Here is a 23,934-nt window from a genome sequence, read left to right as displayed (position 1 = left end):
ACCGGACTCAAAAACAGTTGCCTTCCCCAAGCAGTAAGGCTGATCAACAATGGATCCAGAGTAACAATTATTTCATTCTCCTTTACACTTGTGTACTGGAAATGACATTAAACAATCTTGACCTTGAACACAAGATGCATTGCCTGAATGATCTAGGGGGCTAATATTTTCTTCTTCAGCAGCTCATACCATCTAAATACTGAGAGAGTTTGGCAAAGCTTTAGTTAATACAACTTTACAATTAGAGTTTTTTATAATCTTTGCCAAGTATGTAGAAGTACAAACAGGCAGCTAGGTACTGATTTAACTATAACCCAAACTGAACTGATTAGATAACACTGGTACACCAGAGCATTCATCAAGGTCTCAATCACCACAAGCAAACAATTTAACAGATATATACATGAAAGAGAGCAGAGAAAATTTTCAAGGATGTTGCCAGGACTAGAGGGCCTGAGTTACAGGGAAAGGTTGAATAAGTTGGAACTTTATTCCCTGGAGTGGAGGAGGATGAGGGGAGATTTGATAAGAGGTACACAAAATTATGAAGGGTATTGATAGGGAAAATGCAAGCAGGTACTTTCCACTGAGGTTGGGTGAGACAAGAACTAGGTGTCATGGGTTAAGGGTGAGAGGTGAAATGTTTAAGGAGAACCTGAGGGGGAACTTCACTCAGATGGTGGCGAGTGTGTGGAACGAGCGGCCAGCAGAAGTGGTGGATGTGGGTTTGATTTCAACATTGAAGAGAAATTTGAATAGGTACAGGGATGGTAAAGGTATGGAGGGCTACGGTCTGGGTGCAGGTCAATGGGAATAATAGTTCAGCACAGACCAGAAAGGCCGAAAGGCCTGTTTCTGTGCTGCAGTGCAAATTATAATAGAGCCCAGTTTTAGATATTATAGAAACTTTGCTTTGCCACTGCAATCAGTGTGATGCACATTCTAACACACTAAGGCAAATGGATTGCATTCACTGGCTTCACTTATGACCCCTAGAAAAATAAAAATCTATGGTATTAATGAAATTTAAGGCCAGTAAAGCTTCTCTGTCACCTTTGATACTCTCAATGCAGTAAGCATCCGAAAGATAGTAAAGCTGCAAGGAAGCCTTACCCGCCGTCCGCATAATCTGCATCATCGCCTCCCCACCAGACATCCGAATCTTCTTCATCAATGTCTGAGTCGATCTTATCATTTTCTTCAGGAATGGGGCAGCAAACAAATTCTACGCCACGAAATTCGTCAATTCCGCATGGCAGCAGCATTCCATAGTCATGGAGGTTCATGATCTTGTCACCGCAGGTCTGGGAAAGTACAAAGAATTAAAAGCTGGGTAAACCCACATAGCTTCTGTGGACTTGAAGAAGTGTCTTCTGAAGTGATCTTAATTCAGTTCAGATGGTAAAGACGCACCAGCTTTTTACTTGGCAAACTTTCAAAGTTCAAAGTAAATGTGTTATCTAAGTATGTACAAGTCCTACTTTGAGATTCATTTTCTTGCAGGCATTCACAATAGAACAAAAGAAATACAATAGAATCAAAGACTGACAAACAACCAATGTGCAAAAGACAAACTGCAAATACAAAAAGAACAAATAATAATAAACTTTAATAAATAATAATAATCAGCTTTTTTGCTATAGGTCCGTTCCGTTCAAGTGGACAGTGAATATACCAAAACAAGCAATTTCCTATATACATATACACCAAGCAAAATAATACAGCTCAATTTGTCTTGTGTATTAAGTATGAAAATAAAGGAACGTTTATAAACCCAAGAAAATGTGGACAAATGGAGTGAAATGTGGGCGAGGAATGGAAGGACCCTCCTTAAAAAGATTTCTGCTGTTCAAAAATGATCATTGGTGAAATAGTGTAACTTTAGTAAGACTACCCAAAGGAGGATAATTCTGCAATACTGAAAATCCCAAGTCTCAAAAGGCAATCAAGTTACCGGAGAACCAGATACAAAGAAATAGTGCAAATTGGTTAATGTTTTAACAAGCATAGCTGGACAATCTTCCCTGCAACCGCTTCCCTTCTGTTTGTCTTCCCACCAGCAAATATCATAAATTATTTAATGACACTCAGACAATGGCAGTCTTTGTCAGGCTGGAGACCAGCGTGAATTGCTGACTGAAATCAGACACTTAATGATTTCGGTTGCATTTAATTAATTGAATCAAACTGAAGTTCAATTCTGTTGGGTTGCCTCGAGATTTCTGATAAAGTGTGGTTTGGTGTAATTGTCTGTGGGGGGAATGGGGCTATGTGAAGGGAGATGTGGGGGCTACAGAAAGGTAACCTTCAACCAATGGATACTACTCATGTGCAATAGTTCTGTCAGCAAGCTTGCCAGTAGACTGGTCTATTAAAACTCATCCCTGGAGATCCAAGCCTTAGTCTCGAATGAGGCAGTTCAACCGTTTGAAGGATTGATTGTGAAGCTGAAGAAACAAGGAAGACTTGGTACCATTAATTCTCACATAAAAATTCTGATCTCATCTAGCTCAGACAAAATATAATATTCATTTTGTACAGACAGTGTGGGGGAAGGGGGGGGGAAGGAGGAAAATGAACAATAGGAATCCAACCTGTTTGTCTGAATCACCTCGCAATTTAGCAGAGGCCCAGTGGTTATACTTCTGATGGGGAGAGTGTGCTAGCTTATTTGATGGGTAGACAAACACCAGATGTAGAGGCCTGCCCCAACTTGTCCTTCACTATGAGCAACAGAGAGCTTATGAAGAGACTGCAAGCACTGAGAATAATGCAGGAACTCAGCGCGAGGAGCATGCTTTCATTCACCATACAGAGAGATTTTCAGACAGTCAAACACTGAAGATATGTTCCACTGGAATTGAAAACCTAGAGGCTATAAGCAGATAAGGTTGATGAATGTTCGGTGGCTCTGGGCCTGTACTCACTGGAGTTTAGAAGAATACGGAGGTGGGGGGGATCTCACTGAAACCCATCGAATATTGAAAGTGGATGTGGAGAGGATGCTCCCTATAGTGGGGTTGTCTGGGATCAGAGGGCACAGAATAGGAAGCCGTCTCTTTAGAACAGAGGTGAGGAGGAATTTCTTTAGCCAGAGGATGGTGAATCTGTGGAACCCATTGCCACAGATGACTGTAGAGTCCAAGTCATTGGGTATATTTACGGCAGAGGTTTGTAGGTGATTTATTAGTAAGAGGGCATCAAAAGTTACAGGGAGGAGACAGGAGAACGGGGATGAGAAGGTTAGTAAATCAGCCATGATGTAGCCAAATGGCTTTATTCCATTCCTATATCTTATGGTCTAAGTAGGCCAAATACCATCTCATAGAAATGTTAACAGATATGAGAATAGATTAGCTTTCACCAGGGTATGAAGGTCAAGGGCACATAAGTAAATGATACAGCAAAGAATAATTATAAATTATCCTCAACCAATACAAAAAACAAGTTTGAGCAACAACTATATGGAGACATTTTCTTTGTGCCCTACAGAGCCAAGAATCCATATATTGTTCAGAAATACTATAGGCATTCACACTAGTTTCAAAACAATGTCATAATTCAAGAGTTGGGAGAAAAAGACCGTCTTCATTAGATACATGAAAAAAATCACAAAGAAATATTTTGGCACTTAAGGTGTAATTGTTCTGCCAAGATTTCATTCACAGCATAAATATACTCCTTCAAACTACAAAAGGTACATTTAGAATAACTGGCTGATGAAGGGATACGGAACTTCAATCGCTAACTGTAGGGGGACATTTGCTTAGTCACAGGAGAACCTTTTAATATGGCAAGCGTACCTCTTTTGCAACTGTGTGCCAATACAGATGGCTCTCACAGGTGTTCATCTTCTCCCGGTGCAGGAACTTGCACTTGTCAGGAACAAGGAGTGCATCACTTACGAATTCACCAACTGTGCAACAGTGGAAAGGACATTTTAGTACCAATGCTCGGGCAACATCAGATAACAAATATCAAAACAGTTAGCCAAACAATGGAGTCATACACAAAGGAATTCAACATCAAAAATCAAGTCAAGTCAAGTTTAGTGTCATTTAACTACACTGCGTATAAAAAGTACTCAACACCCCCATGGAAGCTTACATATCTTATTGTTTTACCGCATGGAATAACGGTGGATTTAATGTGACTTTTCTGACACCGATCAAACAGAAAAAGACTTTTACGTGTCGAAGTGCAAATAGATCTCCACAAACTTATCTAATTAATGTAGCGAAGACTGAAAGCAAGTGGCCATTTCAATATTCACGCAAGGTGGGCAACATTAAGGTAAAACGTTAGCCTCCAACCTGATAGCATGAACATCGATTTTTCGAACTTCTGGTAATCCACCCCCACACTTCACAACATTCCCCATCCCCTTTTCCCTCTCTCACCTTATCTCCTTGTCTGTCCATCGCCCCCCTCTGGTACTCTTCCCCACCTTTTCTTTCGCCCAAGGCCTTCTGTCCTCTCCTATTAGATCCCCCCTTCTCCAGCCCTGTATCTCTTTCACCAATCAACTTCCCAGCTCTTTACTTCACTCCTCCGCCTCCTGGTTTCACCTATCATCCTGTTTTTTTCCCTCCCCTCACCCTAACTTTTAAATCTGCTCATCCCTTTTTCTCCAGTCCTGCTGAAGGGTGTCGACCCGAAACGTCAACTGTACTATTTTCTATATATGCTTCCCGGCCTGCTGAACTCCTCCAGCATTTTGTGTGTGTTACTTGAAGAACTATAGATTTGTTTCCTACATCAGACATCAAGGTTCTTGTTCGCAAATATTTAACTTCAACTACTAATATTAGAAAACTAACCAATCCCAAATAATTGAAGTGGTTAAAATCTCTACAGTATGGAACTTTGAGTCATCCTTATTGTAGCAGTTAGGTTGTTCAACAAACATAGATTCTGACACAGCTAAGATGCAAAATCCCTCATAAACTAAAACTGCTCAGTTATGATAGATCTTAAGTTAAATGGCTACCACTTGCTTATTATAAAACAAAACCCTGGCTAGGCCACACTTAGATTACTGTGTTCGGTTCTGGTTGCCTTATGACAGGAAGGACGTGGAAGCTTTAGAGAGGGTGCAGAAGATGCCTGTATTAGAGAATGAGGATATGAACATATATTGCGCAAGCTAAGACTTTTCTATTTGGAATGAAGGAGAATAGGAGGTGACTTCATAGAGATGTACAAGACGGTAAGAGGCATAGATTGAGTGGGTAGCCGGAGACTTACCCACCCCTGCAAGAGTGGAAATGGTTCAAACGAGGGGGCATAATTTTAAGTTTATTGGGGGAAAGTATAGGGCAGATGTCAGAGGCAAGAATTTTTGCACAGAGTGATGAGTTTAGTGCACGGAACACCTTGTCAAGGACGGTGGTGCATCAGGGACATTTAAGAAATTCTTAGATAGGCATACAGATGATAGAAAAATGGAGTGTTAAGTAGGAGAAAAGCATTAGATCGACCCTAGAGTAAGTTAAAAGGTCAGCACAACATCCTGGGCTAAAGGGCCTGTACTGGGTTATATTCTAAATGGGGCAAAACATTACCAAGAGGACAGCTCCTCTCAGTAAACTAAGTCAAGCAATTCCACAACCCCTCACAACCAACCCATGAACTTCAAACTAAGAAATGTTGTTTTGAATTTATATTTGTTAGTGGAGAGTAAAATAAGACTAGGTAAAATGGAAACACGAGGAAATCTGCAGATGCTGGAAATTCAAGCAACACACACAAAATGCTGGTGGAACGCAGCAGGCCAGGCAGCATTCATAGGAAGAAGCACAGTTGACGTTTCAGGCCGAGACCCTTCATCAGGACTAACTGAAAGAAGAGATAGTAAGAGATTTGAAAGTGGGAGGGGGAAGGGGAGATCCGAAGTGATAGGAGAAGACGGCAGGGGGAGGGATGGAGCTAAGAGCTGGAATGTTGATTGGCAAAAGGGATACAAGGCTGGAGAAGGGAGAGGATCATGGGACGGGAGGCCTAGGGAGAAAGAAAGGGGGAGGGGAGCGCCAGGGGAAGATGGAGAGCAGGCAAGGAGTTATTGTGAGAGGGACAGAGAGAGAAAAAAGAGAGAGAAGAAAGGAAAAAAAAATAAATAAGGGATGGGGTGAGAACGGGAAGAAGGGCATTAACGGAAGTTAGAGAAGTCAATGTTCATGCTATTAGGTTGGAGGCTACCCAGATGGAATACAAGGTGTTGCTCCTCCAACCTGAGTGTGGCTTCATCTCGACAGTAGAGGCGGCCATGGATATACATAACAGAATGGGAATGGGATGTGGAATTAAAATGTGTGGCCACTGGGAGATCCTGCTTTCTCTGGCGGACAGCAAAACAGTCTCCCAGTCTGCGTTGGGTCTCACCAATACATAGAAGGCCGCACCGGGAGCATTGTCCGTCTCCGCCGCATCTGCTCTCAGGATGAGGCTTTTCATTCCAGGACGAAGGAGATGTCTTCCTTTAAAGAAAGGGGCTTCCCTTCCTCCACCATCAACTCTGCTCTCAAACGCATCTCTCCCATTTCATGCACATCTGCTCTCACTCCATCCTCCCACCAACCCACTAGGGTAGGGCTCCCCTTGTCCTCACCTACCACCCCCCCAGCCTCTGGGTCCAACATATAATTCTCCGTAACTTCCACCACCTCCAACGGGATCCCACCGCCAAGCACATCTTTCCCTCCCCCCCCCTCTCTGCTTTCCGTAGGGATCGCTCCCTATGTGACTCCCTTGTCCATTTGCCCCCCCCATCCCTCCCCACCGATCTCCCTCCTGGCGCTTATCCTTGTAAGCAGAACAAGTGCTACACATGCCCTTACACTTCCTCCCTCACCACCGTTCAGGGCCCCAGACAGTCCTTCCAGGTGAGGCGACACTTCACCTGTGAGTCGGCTGGGGTGATATTCTGCGTCCGGTGCTCCCGGTGTGGCCTTCTATATATTGGTGAGACCCAACGCAGACTGGGAGATCGTTTCGCTGAAAACCTACGCTCTGTCCACCAGAGAAAGCAGGATCTCCTAGTGGCCACACATTTTAATTCCATGTCCCATTCCCATTCTGATATGTCTATCCATGGCCCCCTCTACTGTAAAGATGAAGCCACACTCAGGTTGGAGGAGCAGCACCTTATATTCCGGCTGGGTAGCCTCCAACCTGATGGCATGAACATTGACTTCTCTAACTCCCATTAATGCCCCTCCTCCTGTTCTCACCCCATCCCCTATTTATTTATTTATTGACCCCCCCCTTCTTTCTTTATCCCTCTCACAATAACTCCTTGCCTGCTCTCCATCTTCCCCTGGCGCTCCCCTCCCCCTTTCTTTTTCCCTCGGCCTCCCATCCCATGATCCTCCCCCTTCCCAGCCTTGTATCCCTTCTGCCAATCAACTTTCCAGCTCTTAGCTCTGTCCCTCCCCCTCCTGTCTTCTCCTATCATTTTGGATCTCCCCCTCCCACTGTCAAATCTCTTACTATCAATTCTTTCAATTAGTCCTGACGAAGGTCTCGGCTTGAAATGTCGACTGTGCTTCTTCCAATGGATACTGCCTGGCCTGCTGCATTCACCAGCTTTTTGTGGTTTGCTAGGTTAAATGGAGCTGATCTGAGAAGACACCAAATATCTCAATGGGTCAAAATACATGAGTCATTAAGTTGACCCAAAAACCTAATCTGTGTTTTTGTTATCTCTTGCCTTGGCTATCCCAAAGTGCTCTTTTGGACAGCCCCTCTCACTCTTTTCCCTCAGTGACACTTGTGGGCTGTGCAAGTTTCACTGTATGTTTTGTTTTACATGTGACAAATGAAGCTAATCTTTATATTCTAATTCTCAGCCATTAAACATGAAATGCTATCCAAACACAGAGGACGAATTTGAGAAATTTTACTTCGTTCGTTATCAACAAGTTAAGAGTTGGTTCAAAGAATATTTTGTGGCCTTGAAGACCGTGACAGACACTGGTCAACAAACCTAGTGATTAGCTAACCATGAAACAAAACCCAGTGTGTGAAAGTGCACTCTAAGATGATCCAGGACCTTGAAAGGAGCAGAGTACATGCTAACAAGCATTAATCTTGGCTCTCAGTGTGCCGCATACAGAAGTTTGTTCAAATCTACAGAACTAATGCAGAAAATGGGGTCAAAACCAAAAAATTTAAAGGTTGGGTGAAACCTTCAGAAAAGAAAATTCACAGCAAGTCATTAAAACAATCCTGTCTTTTACATACCCTCAAGTATTTATTTACACAAGTACTCAAAACCCAATGACTCAGTGTTTCATTCTGCTAATTCAAACATATAACCCTACATTAGACTGCACTGAAAACATTCTAAAAAAAATCCTTAAATCTTGGGAGGTACAGAGGTCAGCTGTTCTATTCTGAGGATTAGCACCTTATCAAAATAACATTCTGTACCTAAGATGTCCAAGGCTCATTGAAGTACTTGGTACAGCTGTTCTCAGATTTGAAATACACACTTTTAAAAACTATATTGTTTGAGTCGGCAAATTTCAACTTTCAAAATAGCCGGAAAAGATTTAGCAGAAAATGTCAGGGTTGTGTATGTGTGTGTGTGATATATATTTATATACAGGAATTGTGTGTATGTTCATTTTACTTACAGCGAGGCACGACATATGATGTGCTGGCATAATGATGTATGCCTTTCACGTACTTTTACATACAGCCCATAAGTAATTATTTAAACAAAGAATGCTTAATCAAATATATTTACAATATTACTCAAATATTGTGGTGGTTGTTTCTCAGGGTCCGAGGAAGACTAAACATCTGTGGATACGCATGTGACTTCGGAGGCCGAAGGCGGAAGCACACATGCAGTTGCAGGTTGGACACGGAATGGCGGTTGTTAGAACAGGTGCATACACAGCTTTGTGGCGTCTGTCTCGTGCTGCTGCAAAGCGCTGATTTCGGTCATCCTCAAAGTCAGATGCAGCTTTTCTGGTCAGGGCGCGCCACGCAGCCCTGGCGGCTGCGGACTCCTCAAGTTGTCGAGGCTGGAGGTCTGCCCATTTGATGCACGATTTCAGATTGTCTTTGAATCTTTTTTTGGGGCGGGCCTGATTGCGACTGCCATGCTCAAGCTCACCGTAGAGCAGCTGCTTGGGGATTCTTGTTTCACCCATGCGGATTACATGGCCAGTCCAGCGTAGCTGGGCCTGGAGGATCCTTGCCTCAATGCCTGTGCTGTTGGCTCTGTCAAGGACTTCCTGGTTGGTGATTCAGTCCTGCCATCGAATCCTCATGATCGACTGCAGAGAGCGCATGTGAAACTGCTCCAGCTGTTTGATGTGCCTGCTGAACAGGGTCCAGGTTTCGCAGCCATACAGGAGAGAGGTGAGCACCACAGCCTTGTACACCTTGAGCTTGGTTCAAAGCTGAATCACTTGAGGCTTTCCACAGCACCCTGACTAGCATTTGGGAAGAAGAGATAACCCCTGAACTCAGAGATGCAACAATAATTGTCCTCTACAAAAATAAAGGTTCAAGGACCGACTGCGGGAACTACAGAGGCATCTCACTACTTTCCATTGCCGGAAAAATCCTCGCCCACATCATCCTCAACAGACTGATTCCAACAGTGTCAGAAGAGAGCCTTCCCGAGTCGCAATGCGGCTTTCGTCCCGAACACAGCACTGTCGACATGATCTTCGCAGTGAGACAGATACAGGAGAAGTGCCTGGAACAGAACAAGACATTATACTCTGTCTTCATTGATCTGATGAAGGTGTTTGACACGGTCAACAGAAACTCGCTGTGGATCATCCTTAGAAAGCTTGGCTGCCCGCAGAAATTCACTGCACTCATCCGCCTGCTCCACGATGGCACGACAGGAGACGTGTTCTCAGATGGTTCCCCATCTGAGACTTTCAACATCCCAAATGGCGTGAAGCAAGGGTGCATTCTAGCACCAGTGCTCTTCAACCTCTTCTTCACCCCAAGTGCTGAAGCATGCTGTTAAGGACCTAGACCTGGGTATTTACTCAAATATTACTAAAATATTAAATATACGTGCTTTATTTAAAAACAATGTAAAAATATATACATACACACACATGCATACATACATATACATACACACATTCACCTGTACATATGAGCAGTGCCTTAGGAAGGCAGCGTCCATCATTAAGATCCCCATCACCCAGGACATGCTCTCTTCACATCATTACCATTGGGAAGGAGGTACAGAAGCCTGAAAGCACACACTCAGTGATTCACGAACAGCTTCTTCCCCTCTGCCATCTGATTTCTAAATGGACATCCAACCCATGAACACTACCTCACTACATTTTTTAAAATTTGTATTTTTTTTGCACTACCTATTTTAACTTTCACGACATATGCCGGTGATATTAAACCCGAATCTGATTCTGACATGTACTTTATTCCTAATAATAATTTTTCTCATTTCTGCCAAACAAATTAAAAGGCAGTGGTACGTCAAAACCCGAAAACTGAACGAAGTTGATGTGTTAATAGCTCCCATCAACAAACTGCAGATGCAGAACGAACTTACTGCATCAGGTTTGGAAAGAAGCTGGGCCATCAACTGTATTAACTGGAAGTATGAAATGGGACTGCAATAGGTATTAGATGCAACAGGCCATTCAGCCCCTCACTCCTGCTCTGCTGTTCAATGAGATCATTGCTAAGCTATTGACTGTAACCTTAACCCCACTTTCTTATCTACTCCTGATAACCTTTCACCTCCTTTATTATCAGGACCTGTCTGCCTCTTCCCTGAAAATATTCAAAGACTCGACAGCTGCCGTCCTTTAGACAACACTCAGAGGCGATAAATCACCTCACCTGCCTTAAATGGTCAACCCCTTCTATTTAAAGTGGTGACCAGTGATCCAGATTCTCCCAGAAGAGAAAAGATCTTCTGCGTCCTGTTAAGATCCTTAAGGCAGTGGTCCCCAAACACCGGGCCACAAAGCAGGCGCTACCGGGCTGTGAGGAAACGATATGATTTGGCGATAGGAGTCAGATGCACCTTTCCTCATTCCCTGTCACGGCCACTGTTGAGTTTGAACGCACGCGAGGTCATTACCCGCACGTCATCCATGTCAGCGCAGGAAGGAGATCAACTCCTCAAGCTTGCAAATGACGACGGGTTGAAAAGTGTGTTTGACATAACATCTCTGCCGGCATTTTGGATCAAAGTCAAGGGTGAATATCCTGAGATAGCCACGGAAGCACTGAAAATGTTGCCTCCATTTCCAACATATCTCCGCAATGAATACAACGAAAACTAAATTGCGGAATAGACCGGACACAAGGAAACCCCTTCGAGTATCGCTGTCTTCCTTCACCCCACTGATTCAGCAATATTGGTGTGTTGCAATGATTTTATATGTTCATACAGGGAAAATATGCAGTGTGTTTAATACCCAAACGTTACTTAAAATGTTATGATGCTATTGACTTATAAGTGACTTATCACTATATTCATGCGAGGAAAATATGCGCTGTGTGTTTAATATTAAATTTGTTAGATAAACCCTTTTAGAAATGAAATTGAGTGTATTAGCCACTTACCACCTCTATTCTGGTCGTGATTAATATCCCCACCAACCCCCCAACCAGAATTGCCAAAAACGATTTGTAGAAAACAAAAATCGGCATGTACACGCATGCGCACTGGTGCCCGTGCAAGGCTTCATGGTCATGGTAATCTTCTCCGGGTAAACACAATGTATTTGACAGTTACTCTTGTCCATTGGCTACCCTAACCGCACCTCTCGCACCCCCCCCCCACCGGTCCGCAAGAATATTGTCAATAATAAACCGGTCCGCGGTGCAAAAAAGGTTGTGGACCCTGCCTTAAGATACTGGCATTGCAGGGTAGCGGTTAGCCTAACAGTTCACCATGCCAGCAGTCAGTGTCTGGGGTCCAATTCCTGCCACTGCCTGCAAGGAGTTTGTACGTTTTCCCCGTGACCGTGTGGGCTTCCTCCGGGTGCTCCCGTTTCCTCCCATGTCTTAAAGATGAATGGGTTAAGTTGTGGGCATGCTAAGCTGGTGCTGGACACATGGTGACAACTGGCAGTCCTGGAGAAGGGCCTCGGCCCGAAATGTTGACGTTTGCTCTTTCCCATAGATCCCACTGGCCTGCTGAGCTCCTCCAGCATTTCGTGTGTACTGCTTGGATTTCCAGCTTCTGCAGATTTTCTCATGACGATGACACTTGCACATCCTCGGGCCGTGTGTTTATTCGCCATATACACCTACATGTATTAGGAACTTGCTGTGGTGTGGTGGTCAGGGTGTGACAAGCAATTAAAAAACAACATTCAGCAATTATAAAGGGGAACAAAATGTGTACAAATACATAAATACAAGCACGTACCTACAATGTTAACTTCATTATAAAAATAGTTTAAAGTGTTTGTAATGCAGTGACGAGAGTAATAAACTGAGGGAGGGGTGGAGGCTGACTGGAATGGTTGATCAGATTTCACTGTATGTTTTGATGCACATGTGACAAATGAGGCTAATCATTAATAAGGATCTTATGTTTCAATCAAGTCTCCGCTCTTCTAAACTTAAGCAGATGGAAGTCTAGCAGAGACACCTCTTCCCCATAACATCCACATTCACGGCATCATTCTAATTCTCGCCTGGTGTCAAATAAGCAAGCTGCCACACTATAGTGCTGGAAAAATGGCGTTGCACGTATGCAATCTGCTGAGGCAGGGCTATCTTGTGCAAGTTAGACATACTGACCTTGTATCAGTTAACACTTGCATTGTTTGTGATAGCACTGGGTGAGCGAGGTTTGAATCTGAAGTTAAAAGAAGGAGAATGAAGTTCCAGTGCATCTCAATTTTCCAACGTCACCTCAGCAGCATTGTGGCCTATGGTCCTTAAATAACCATTGGCACACTTTCTAAGTGTGGTACTTTGACCTACTTGGGAAGGGACTAAATACAACACACACAGATCATACTGAGATAAATCTGCAGCAGTATGTTCACCTGGAATAAAATCAAATTTTTTTTTAGATGAATTTTAGCGACTTTGAGAAAAATATGCTCTAAATAAAGACACAAAAATGTCACCCATGTTGTGTATTCAGTATTTCAGTAATCTTGCATATATAGTTTGATTAAGCATTCTTGTTTGTATAATTAATTAATTAGGTTATATTTAAAAATATGTTAATTGCATGCATCATTGTGTTACCACGTGATACACGCATGCCTCGCTAAAAGAGTGAAGTCAGACCCTCATTTTGGACTCCCTTGTCTTCTTTGAATTAATTCACTGAGTCTGTTAAAGGGGTCTCTCCTCAGCACTTGCATACTTCATTGAGTAGAAAAGCACAGTCGGCATGGTCGTGTAGCTGTTAGTGTAACGTCATTACAGCGCCAGCGACCCAGGTTCCATTCCTACAAGTGTAAGTAAGGAGTTTGTATGTTCTCCCGTGATATCATGGGTTTCCTCCATGCTTCGGTTTCCTCACACATTCCAAAGATGTACAGGTTTGTAGGCTGATTGGTCACATGGGTGTAACTGGGTGCAGTGAGTTCTTTAGGCCAGAAAGATCCCGTTATTGTGCTGTATCTCTAAATAAAATAAACAAACAGCAGCAAAAGCTGTCTCCACACACATGTACAGCGGCTGTACATGGGAATCTTTCGGCAGATATGTCATGAATGAGTTAATTTGACAATAGGAATGTGGGGCTACACACCAAATTACTATTTGAGGTTACATAAAACTCTGGTTTTTCAAGTCATTTCACTGACAAGGAAAAGAATGGTAAAAGATCAACATAAAATGCAGGTCAAAATGGCTCTCAACGCCCTCAAAAATAACTCTAGGTCAAATCAAAACAAGCAGCACATGCAAAATGGCGCTTCAATCAGGCACACTGCGTACCTCTCACTGACCTAGCCAAGTCATCTCTGCCAAGCACCACTAACTCCTTTACTTTCCTTAAACCCTTTGATAATCTCTGAACTATGAAGGAATTCTTGCAGTGCTTAGTCAAAAGTCTTAGTTCAAGAGATTAGTGACTAAAAGTAGCAATGAAGGACAGAATCCTGCGCTTCGTGAAACTATATAATTTTTGCTGCTGGTAATTTTACAGAGCAAAGGCGATCAAAGTTTATCAATTTAAAATCAACACTATGATGTTGTGGCTAGGAGGGAAAGGAGGTGGTTCTGGAACAGATGGGCTTGGGGAAGAACTGTTCCCAGCGTAGCAGCTCTCCAGTAGTTACATCACGTGGTCATCTACTGCATGGAAAAGGACGGAGAAGTAGTTTTAGCAAGAATGCTTGAAAGCGAGCAAAATAACTTCAATAATGGAACCTGGGAAGAGGCGGCAGATAAAAAGCCAAAGCAAGAGCCAAAAGTAGGTCTATGGAACACACTGCCAGATATAGTGGTTGAGGCAGACATATTAGGGACTTTCAAGAGATTCTTAGATAGCTACACAGATGAAAGAAAAATGGAGGGCTATGTGGGAGGGAAGGGATAGATTAATCTTGCAGTGGATTAAAATGTCAGCACGGTATTGTGCACCAAAGGGCAGACATCCCACCTCTCCCGGAAGTTTCGTGAGTCTCCCGCATATTAATAGTGGCTCCCTGATGCCCGCAAATTATATACAATGCCCCGGAAATTGATTTGTTTGAGAGCGAGCGTGAGAGAACACGCGAGAAAGAGCGAGAGAGCGAGCGCAAGAGCAAGACATTAATCGCGAGACAGCGAGCGAGAGCAAGAGAGAGAGAGCAAGAGCAAGAAAGCAAGCGCGAGTGAAAGCGACCACGAGAGAGAGAGAGAGAGCGCGAGAGCAAGAAAGCTAGCGCGAGTGAGCGACCACGAGAGAGTGTGAGAGCGAGAGAGAGCAAGAGCGAGAGAGAACGAGAGCAAGAGCAAGAAATCAAGCGCGAGTGAGCGACCACGAGTGCGAGAGCGAGAGAGCAAGCGCGTGCGAGAGAGCGAGAGCGAGAGCAAGAAAGCAAGCGCGAGTGAGCGACCACAAGAGACAGTGCGAGAGCGAGAGAGAGCAAGAGCGAGAAAGCAAGTGCGAGTGAGAGCGACCACGAGCGAGAGCAAGAGTGAGTGTTCCAAAAAAAGAAAATATGAAACGTACATCACCCCAGACTACACTAAAGTGTACCCCTGCCTAATAGGGGTCAAAATAATGACAGTGTTGCTCGCTGCACTGTTTGCAACAGTGACTTTTCTATTGCCCATGGTGGGTTAAAATGTAAAAGACATGTTGAGGTGAGTTTAACAGGTGTCATTCGTTCATTAGCATAGCTAACGTTATTTAAACTAGCTGGCTAGCTGCTAAGGAGCTATTCTATTGCAGACATCCCACCTCTCCCGGAAGTTCCGGGAGTCTCCCACAAATTGATGGTGCTACCTCCCTGAAATGAGTTTTTGCAGGGTGGGATGTCTGAAAGGGCCTGTACTGTTCTATGTTCAAGTGCAATACAGACCAAAGGAGACTGGAAGCAAGTTCTGGGGCTACAGTAAAAAAGGGTAAAAAAACACAGGGAAGGTTTTTGCCTGGCCTACTTGGGGAGCGACTGTTCCAGAGCACCATATTACTGTACATCTACCTATAGGATGGGGTGGGTTGCCCCTTGAGTTGGTCTGCCTGGGCTGGGGGGGCGGGGGTGAGAGGAGGGATCTGTAGTAGGAGATGTACAGGGCTGCATGTGAGTTCAAAGACACAACTTCCCTACTTTGTATACTTTCTGCTGATCTTTTTTGCATCTGTGTGTTTGGTGGTCCACAATTGAGATTAAATTAACAGGGAACAGTCCGCACTATGCTCAATGCTCTCATTTTATAGATCCAATCAGCATTTTTAAGCGTAGTTACCACTTGGGGAGAGGGATTTGTTTTTTGGCCTGGTACCATGCATCAGGATTGAAAGTAGGCCAGCAAGAAGAGTAACACTAACAAGCAGGACCACTATACATTTGTATTCATAGTTTTGGGGTAATAACATTCATTGCAATTTTAGTTCAATGGTCTGTTCTTCAATTCAAAGATTAAATTAGATTAATGAGATTAGCTTTATTAGTCACGTGTACATCGAAACATACAGTGAAGTGTGTTGATTGCATCAAAACGCAACAGCAAGGATTGTGCCAGGCGGCCCAAAGTGGCACGTTGCTTCCGCCACCAATATAACACGCACACGACTCGCTGTCTGCCTTGGGATAGGGGGAGGAAACCAGAGCACCCGGGGAAAACCCGCACGTCCCACGGGAGGGCGTACAGAGACTCCTCACAAAACAGTGCTGGACTTGAACTCTGGAATGCCCCAAGCTGTAATAGCATTGGGATAACCACATCACAGTGGCCATGGTAGTCAGCCACGATTGAATGGTGGAGAAGATCCAGTGGAATGAATTGCCTAATTATAGTCCTCTCTCTTACAGCCTTATGGTGTTGGATCTGGTGATTTTGTAATCCAGAGTTTCTTCGGAGGTCAAGAATGAGGCATAAATTGGTGGTTATGACCATTCATGAACTGAAATAAGAAGGAAGAATGAAACAAGGATAAAAAACAAAGAAGTCGCTGTTGCCTTATACCAAAAACTAGTTCAAACAAAAAGTTAACATGACATTTCATGATAACAAATAATTTACGAAACACCCAAACTCAAGTGGCATGACAACTGATGCATGAAAACTAGGAAGCTTCTAGAAAAATACATTTATTGGAAAATTCACAACAATTAAATATGTATGTCATATAAAAATACAAGCCGGCATAGTAAAAGGTAAATTATGAGAAATACAAGAAGTTTACTCTATTCCAAGATGGGATTAGCACAGGTAGGTAATTTGGTCAGTGTGCACAAGTAGGGCCCATTTCCATTCTCCAACTGTTTACAATGCACTTGATACTGAGGTTGATATTTCTGCCTGCGGCCCAGTCTGACACAACTGCTGCATTGTGGGCAGAAGCCAAGATGTAGACTGGGAACATCGTTTTCACATCCAAGCTACGTCAATGCCGAAGCAGCAAGAAAGTGACACAGCAGCTGGTACTGTCGCCTCAAACTGGGTTCACTTTCCAGTTCCCTCCATATGACTGCTTACGTTTCCTCGGGGTTCTGCCACATGCCAAAAATATGCTGGTTGGCATATTAGTTGGCCACCGTAAAATGCCCAAGGTGGGAGTCAGGGTAGAGCTGATGGGCACACTAAAGAGACAGATTAATAAATGGGGATATGGAATTAATAGAGCTGGCATTGACTTGATATTCTCCAATACTGTCAGAGAATGTGAGCATGACACATTTTGCGGGCTTGCCCTAGATTGTGTACTATTAATTTATTTACATTAATCAATCTGTTTCCTGTGTATTTAAATACAATAATTTGTTCCAAAAAAACATTGTGCTGGCTGTGAAGGAGATGCTTCTAAAACAATATTTTTCTTTATTTTACCTCTGAAAGCTACATTTCGTTGAGCACCTCTCCTCTGTCCGCCACAAAAGGCAGGATCTCCCAGTGGCTACTCATTTCAAATCAACTTCCCATTTTCATTCTGACAAGTCTGTCCATGGCCGCATCTATAGCCACGATAAAGCTAGACTCAGGTTGGAGGAGCAACATCTTAGTCTGTCTGGGTAGCTTCCAGCCTAATGGCATGAACACCGATTTCTTTAATAGCCAATTATCATCCCCCCTTCCTCCCACTTCTCCCTTTTTCCATTCCCTATTCTTTTTACCCTATCTTCCCTTCTCTTCTTCTCACCTGCCCATCACCACCCTCTGGTTACCTCCTTTCTTCCCTTTCTCCCACAGTCCACGCTTCTCTCCTACCAGATTCCTTCTTCAGCCTTTTACCTCTTCCGCCTATCCCCTCCCAGCTTCTTACTTCATCCACCTGTCCGCCACTCACCTGCCTTCCCCGTCACCTCCTTTCACCTAACTTGTACTCCTTCCCCGCCTCATCTTTTTATTCTGGCTTCTTCCCCCTTCCTTTCCAGTCCTGCTGAAGGGTCTCAGCCCAAAATATTGACTGTTTATTACCCTCCACAGATGCTGTCTGACACGCTGTGTTCCTCCAGCGTTCTGTGTGTGTTGCTTAAGATTTCCAGCATCTGCTCTTGTGTAAAGGCTGGAGCTCTGGTGCTTCAAGGCACCACAGATCACCTGGCGCTCTGGCTATTTCTGCGGGAAACACAGCATCACGGCCGGCACATCCCTCGTAGGGTACACACAGTCAATGTAAAGGCAATACAGTAGGTGGGCAGGGTGGGGAGGGGGGACTATATGCACCACATTCACACACAGTCTTGAAATCTCACCTTAATAGGTAGTCAAACACCAATGCAATTATGAAATTAAGAAATCAATACGACCCGAAAGCACAAAATGATGGGGGCAGAGTGTGTTCAATTAAATTAGATTCACTGAAATATTTCAAAACCCTAATTATTCATGCATCCAGCTGTTAAGATGCAGTTCACATTCTGGACACAAATTATCCTGAAAATTACACTATTTTTAAGAATTTATCTTTAGAGCTAATTTTTGTTTGCATCATGCCATAAAATTAAAAATGCATTTTATAACAATCTGCAAAAGAATTTTGTGTTAAGAAAAAAAATTATAGAAATGGGCCAGCTTTGATTAAAGATTAGCTTTATTTTGTCACGTTTGTACATTGAAACACACAGTAAAATGCATTGCTTGCGTCAACAAGTGACGCAGTCCGAAGCTGTGCTGCGGGCACTCCGCAGTGTTGCTGTGCTTTACTGCATGCCCACAACATACTAACCCTAACACATACATCTTTGTAATGTGAGAAGAAACAGGAGCAGTCACGGGGAGATCGTACAAACTCCTCACAGACAACAGCGGGAATTGAACCCCAATCTTGCAATTGATTAAAGGCAACTTAAAACTGGTCTATTGCATACTTTACTGAAACTTGTTTTAAAATATAACACAGAAATCACTTTGCATCCAGAAAATATGGGAGGGAGCAACAGAATACAATTAGAGGAACTTCACAATGCTGATTAATATGACCCTCGGGCCTGGCTAGCTTCAAGCCAAATGCTTTTTTGCAAGCTCGCACAATAGAACACGGAAGCTCAACTTGCATTGGGCAGAAAACATACTTCCACTTCGACAACCTCTTCCCGGGGTCTGGCTATATCAATCTGGAACAAAAACATTCCGGGCCAAGTTAGCACATAGTTTTCGAGAAGACGCCAGAGAAAATCTGCAAGGATGGCATCATAAAATGCACGATAATACACTTCAGAAGGAATATGCTGGTGACCCAATCAAGGTCTGAATTAGCTCAAAAAAATTAGGGCCAGGAAGGTGGAAGGAGAAAAGTACCAGCTGCTCTTTTGCATGAGGTCCCTGAAGTTCACCTCAAGGTACACAAACAAGAACATTTCTCCTACTGTGTGGTATCTAGGAACTCTGCCATGGACAGTCTCAAGCCCGGCTGTGAAAGGAGGGTTGGACACGGGGCTAGCGACCACATCCCATAAAAACCCTATGCCACGGAAACTCCAACTGAAGCTCCAAATACCTGATCCCTAGGAGAGGAAGAATCTTTGCCTCAAAGACACAAAGTTGTGTGGTGAAAGTGGTAGCCACAGGGCCACTCAACCTTTGGTCCAGGACTGAGGACTGCTGGCAAATTGCAGGAGGGATGATGGGTTTAAGAAGATGAAGATGATGGTAGGAGGAAAGAAACAGAAAAGAGAGATCCTGGACTTTAAATGGCCTTTTATTTGTACAGATGACAGAAGATTTGAGAGAAATGGTGGAATCCAGGGAATTATAGTTAGTCAAAACAAAATCTTCCTATGTTGTTCACTTCCTAAATTTGAATTCCTTGGGATATCTTTTGAGCGAACAGTTTTGGTTGTGTGTTTTTCACTGTTTTTAAAGACAGGGTGGATTTTATTATTGCCATAAGTACAGCAATTAATGTTTATATGTGCACTCAACATTAAATACTGACACAAGAAGGTGCAGCTCTCAATTACAACATAGGAAATGAGGTTTGCTGCCAGAATGCTGCTTGCCAAATCTGATGCAGAAATGATCTTTGATCTACACCTGGTGCTTCTGCCTGCTGCTCACTCACGCAATGACTAGTGCTCCCACCCTGGACTATCCACACCTGAGTATGACTGTGGGAGTGGCACTAAGCCTTAGGACAAAAGACTGAGTTGTATTGGAGCTTAGTGTGCAAGTGAGCACTTGCACCACTCAGCTCCAGCACAACTCAGGTCTTCACAGATGATTCTTTTCAAGTGGTTCAGAGGGATAAGACCATAACACATGGGAACAGAATTAGGCCACTCAGCCATCGTAACCGCGTTGCCATTTCATCACGGCTGATTTATTATCCCTCTCAAACCCAACCTCCTGCCTTCTCCCTGTAACCTTTCACACTTTTACTAATGAAGAACCTGTCAACCTCCGCTTTAAATATCAAGTCAAGTCTATTGTCATTTAACTACTTAGTCATACTTTATTGATCCCGGGGTAAATTGGTTTTCATTACAGTTGCACCTTAAGTAATTAAATAGTGATAAAACCATAAATAATTAAATAGTAATAGGTAAATTATGCCAGGAAATTATGAAATAAGTCCAGGACCAGCCTATTGGCTCAGGGTGTCTGACCCTCCAAGGGAGGAGTTGTAAAGTTTGATGGCCACAGGCGGGAATGACTTCCTGTGCCCAACCAGTACATTATGTAGTGGATGGGAGACATTGTCCAAGATGGCATGCAACTTAGACAGCACCCTCTTTTCAGACACCACCGTCAGAGAGTCCAGTTCCATCCTTACAACATCACTGGCCTGTATAGTGTCAAATGAAACAACATTTCTCTGGACCAGGGTGTAAAGCACATATATAACACAGAATAATTTAGGCAAGTAAGGATAAATTCTACAGATGAATTATGCATAAAGTGCATAAATTAAATATTGTAGGGTTCAGAACAGATTATCCGGTGACACTTTGAATGTGCTGTGGCAGGGAGTTCAGGACCCTCATGGCCTGAGGGAAGAAACTGTTTCTCATCCTGACCATTCTTGTTTTTATGCATCGGAGTCTCCTGCCTGATGGAGAAAGTCAGAGATGGACGGTTGGGATCCTTAATAATGCTAAGGGCCCTGTGTATGCCACGCTCCCAATAAATGTCCCTGATGGATGGTAGGGACACCACTGTGATCCTCCCAGCTGTTCTCACACTCCTTTGTAAGAACTTCTGGTCTGACGCTCGGCTGCTCCCATATCAGATGGAGATACAGCTTGCCAGGATGCTCTCAGGAGTGCTCCTCCTGTAAAATTCAGTTGAGAGGAGGAGTAGAGGGGAGCCTGACTTGTCTCAACCTCCTCAGGAAGTGGAGACACTGCTGTGCCTTCTTGTGCAGGGAGGTGATAGTGAGTTATCATTTGAATTCATCTATTATGTGAACACCCAGGAACTTAGTGCAATTAACTCTCTCTATGGAGGAACTATGTATACGCGGAGTGGGAAGGTTAATCTGCACACTCCACGATCAAAAAAAGTTCAAAGTTCAAAATTCAAAGTAAAATTTATTGTCAGAGTACATACATGTCACCACATACAACCCCAGGATTCTTTTTCTGTGGGCATACTTAGCAAATCTATAGAACCGTAACTGTAAACATCTGGAACTGTTAACTGTAAACAAAGTATGCAAATGCAGATAATGAATAAATAGCAATAAAAAAACCAGCATGAAATAGCAAGATAAAGGAGTCTGTAAATGAGTGTGAGATCCCCTTTTGTTCAAGAGCCTGATGGTTGAGGGGTAGTAACTGTCTTGAACCTGGTGGTGCGAGTCCTGAGGCTCCTGTACCTTCGACCTGATGGCAGCACCGAGAAGAGAGCATGGTCAGGGTGATGAGAATCTTTGATGATAGGTGCTGCTTTTCTACAGCAACTTTTCATGGAGATGTGCTCAATGGTTGGGAGGACTTTCCCCGAGGTGTACTGGGTCGAATCCACTACCTTCTATAGGATTTTCCATTCAATTATTTCTTTGGTCTTCGCTATATTCAAACTTAGGTTATTCTTCTCACACCAGTCCAGCAGCTGCCCCACTTCCTCTCTGTCCTCCGACTCATCATCGTTGATGAGGCCCATTCACTGGTGTGTCATCTGCAAACTTGATGACATGGTTTGAGTTGAATCCTGTGACACAGTCATAAGTCAGCAGCGTGAACAGCTGTGAGCTGAGCACACAGACAGTGCTCAACGTAATAGGACTGACCGTGGCCTTTCTGTTAAGAAGTCCAGGATCCAGTTACATTGGGAGGTGTTGAGAGCCACCAAGGACAGCTTCCCCACCAGTTTCTGGGGTTTGATGGAGTTAAATGCTGAAATGAAGTCTACAAACAGCAGCCTGGCATATGAGACCCCATTTTCCAGGTGGAAAAGGAGGGCAGAGGCTATGGCATCGTCAGTGGATCGATTCGAGCCGTAAGTGAAATGGAAAGGGTCCAGAGTAGCTGGGAGAAAATACACTCAATAGCTTGTCCTCCACCGCAATAAGTTCCACAGACTCACCAGCTTCAGGCTAAAGTAATACCTCTTCATCTCTGACGCCAATTGTATTGTGAGGCTATGCCCCTCTGGTCCTACACTCCCCCCACAATAGGGAACATTCTCTCAATGTCCACGCTAGGCTTTTCAATATGCTATAGGTTTCAATGAGATCTCCACCACCCTTCCCCCACTACTCTTCCTCTAAATTCCAGCGAGTACAGAACCAGAGCCATCAAATGCTCCTGATACGTTAACCCTTTAATTCCGAGCATCATTCTTGTGAACCACCTCTGGACCCTCTGGATACTACAGCACTTCACTAATGTTTGTGCATTCCACTACACTGAATTTGAATTTTTGTACCTCTCCGGCATGCCGATCAGGGTGTAGTACTACGATCAGGAATCTACTCCTGAGTCCTCTTGCAGGATCTCAAGGGAACCTGAAACAACTAAAGTGTAAAGCTACAAGCTGAGAGGATTGAAGCTCAAGCAGTTGCCTGTGGGAGGGCAATGTAATAAGGATAATAATCTTAAAGAGGAAGTCTTACTCAATTCCTCCCACATTTACTCTTACAACTTGTCTTCCCTACTGATATGTAGCAACAAGTTCAGCTGAGTCGTAAGCTATGTGCACTCAGTGAAAAACCAACACACTCACTTTGGAATGTAATGGAACAAACTGCTGCTCTTTGGTGAGGCAGAAAGGAACCCCATGTCAGAGAGTGTCAGTGAGATGCAGGGCAGGAGAGAGGAAGAACGAGATTCAGTTTTATTTATCAAATGTACATCGAAATTTGTTGTCTGCGTTAACAACCAACACAACCCAAGGATGTGCTGGAGACATCCCGCAAATGTCACCACACATTCCAGTGCCAAAATAGCAGGCTTACAATGTTCATCAGAACAACACAAAAGACAACAAACAACACAACAGCAAAGCAAGCCCCATCTCTCCCTCCCACCCATCCACGCACGTACAGTCCTCAAACCCAGGACAAGCCATCTCCAGGCGTCCAGCGGACACTGGGCCTTTGACTTCTCCAGTGCAGGGTACCCAACCACTGGGCCGCGGACCGGTACCAGGCCGCAAAGCATGTGCTACCGGACCGTGAGGAAACGATATGATTTGGCGATATGAGTCAGCTGCACCTTTCCTCATTCCCTGTCAGGCCCACTATTGAGCCTGAACGCACGCGAGGTCATTACCCGCGCGTCATCCATGTCAGTGTGGGAAGGAAATCAATTCCTCGAGCTTGCAAATGATGGCAGCCTTAAAAGTATGTTTGACATAACATCTCTGCCAGCATTCTGGATCAAAGTCAAGGCTAAATATCCTGAGATA

The 23,934-nt window shown here is 43.8% G+C and overlaps 1 protein-coding gene across 4 annotated transcripts in view; it reads right to left on the bottom strand.

The window, feature by feature from the left end:
• The window catches only part of appa (amyloid beta (A4) precursor protein a), a 220,898-nt gene that overhangs the window by 100,665 nt on the left and 96,299 nt on the right, over positions 1-23,934 (bottom strand). For all 4 annotated transcript variants that reach the window (XM_063050282.1, XM_063050284.1, XM_063050280.1 and 1 more), the window contains exons 4-5: positions 3,804-3,916; positions 1,114-1,304 (exon numbers count right to left, since the gene is read on the bottom strand). In XM_063050282.1, coding sequence (XP_062906352.1) covers positions 1,114-1,304; positions 3,804-3,916 — 304 coding nt within the window. The remainder of the gene's footprint in view (positions 1-1,113; positions 1,305-3,803; positions 3,917-23,934) is intronic.

This window comes from Mobula hypostoma, chromosome 6, assembly GCF_963921235.1.
Source record: "Mobula hypostoma chromosome 6, sMobHyp1.1, whole genome shotgun sequence".
Classification (NCBI taxonomy): domain Eukaryota; kingdom Metazoa; phylum Chordata; class Chondrichthyes; order Myliobatiformes; family Myliobatidae; genus Mobula; species Mobula hypostoma.
Note: the sequence above shows the minus strand (reverse complement) of the source record. Positions and strands in the feature narration are given on the sequence as shown.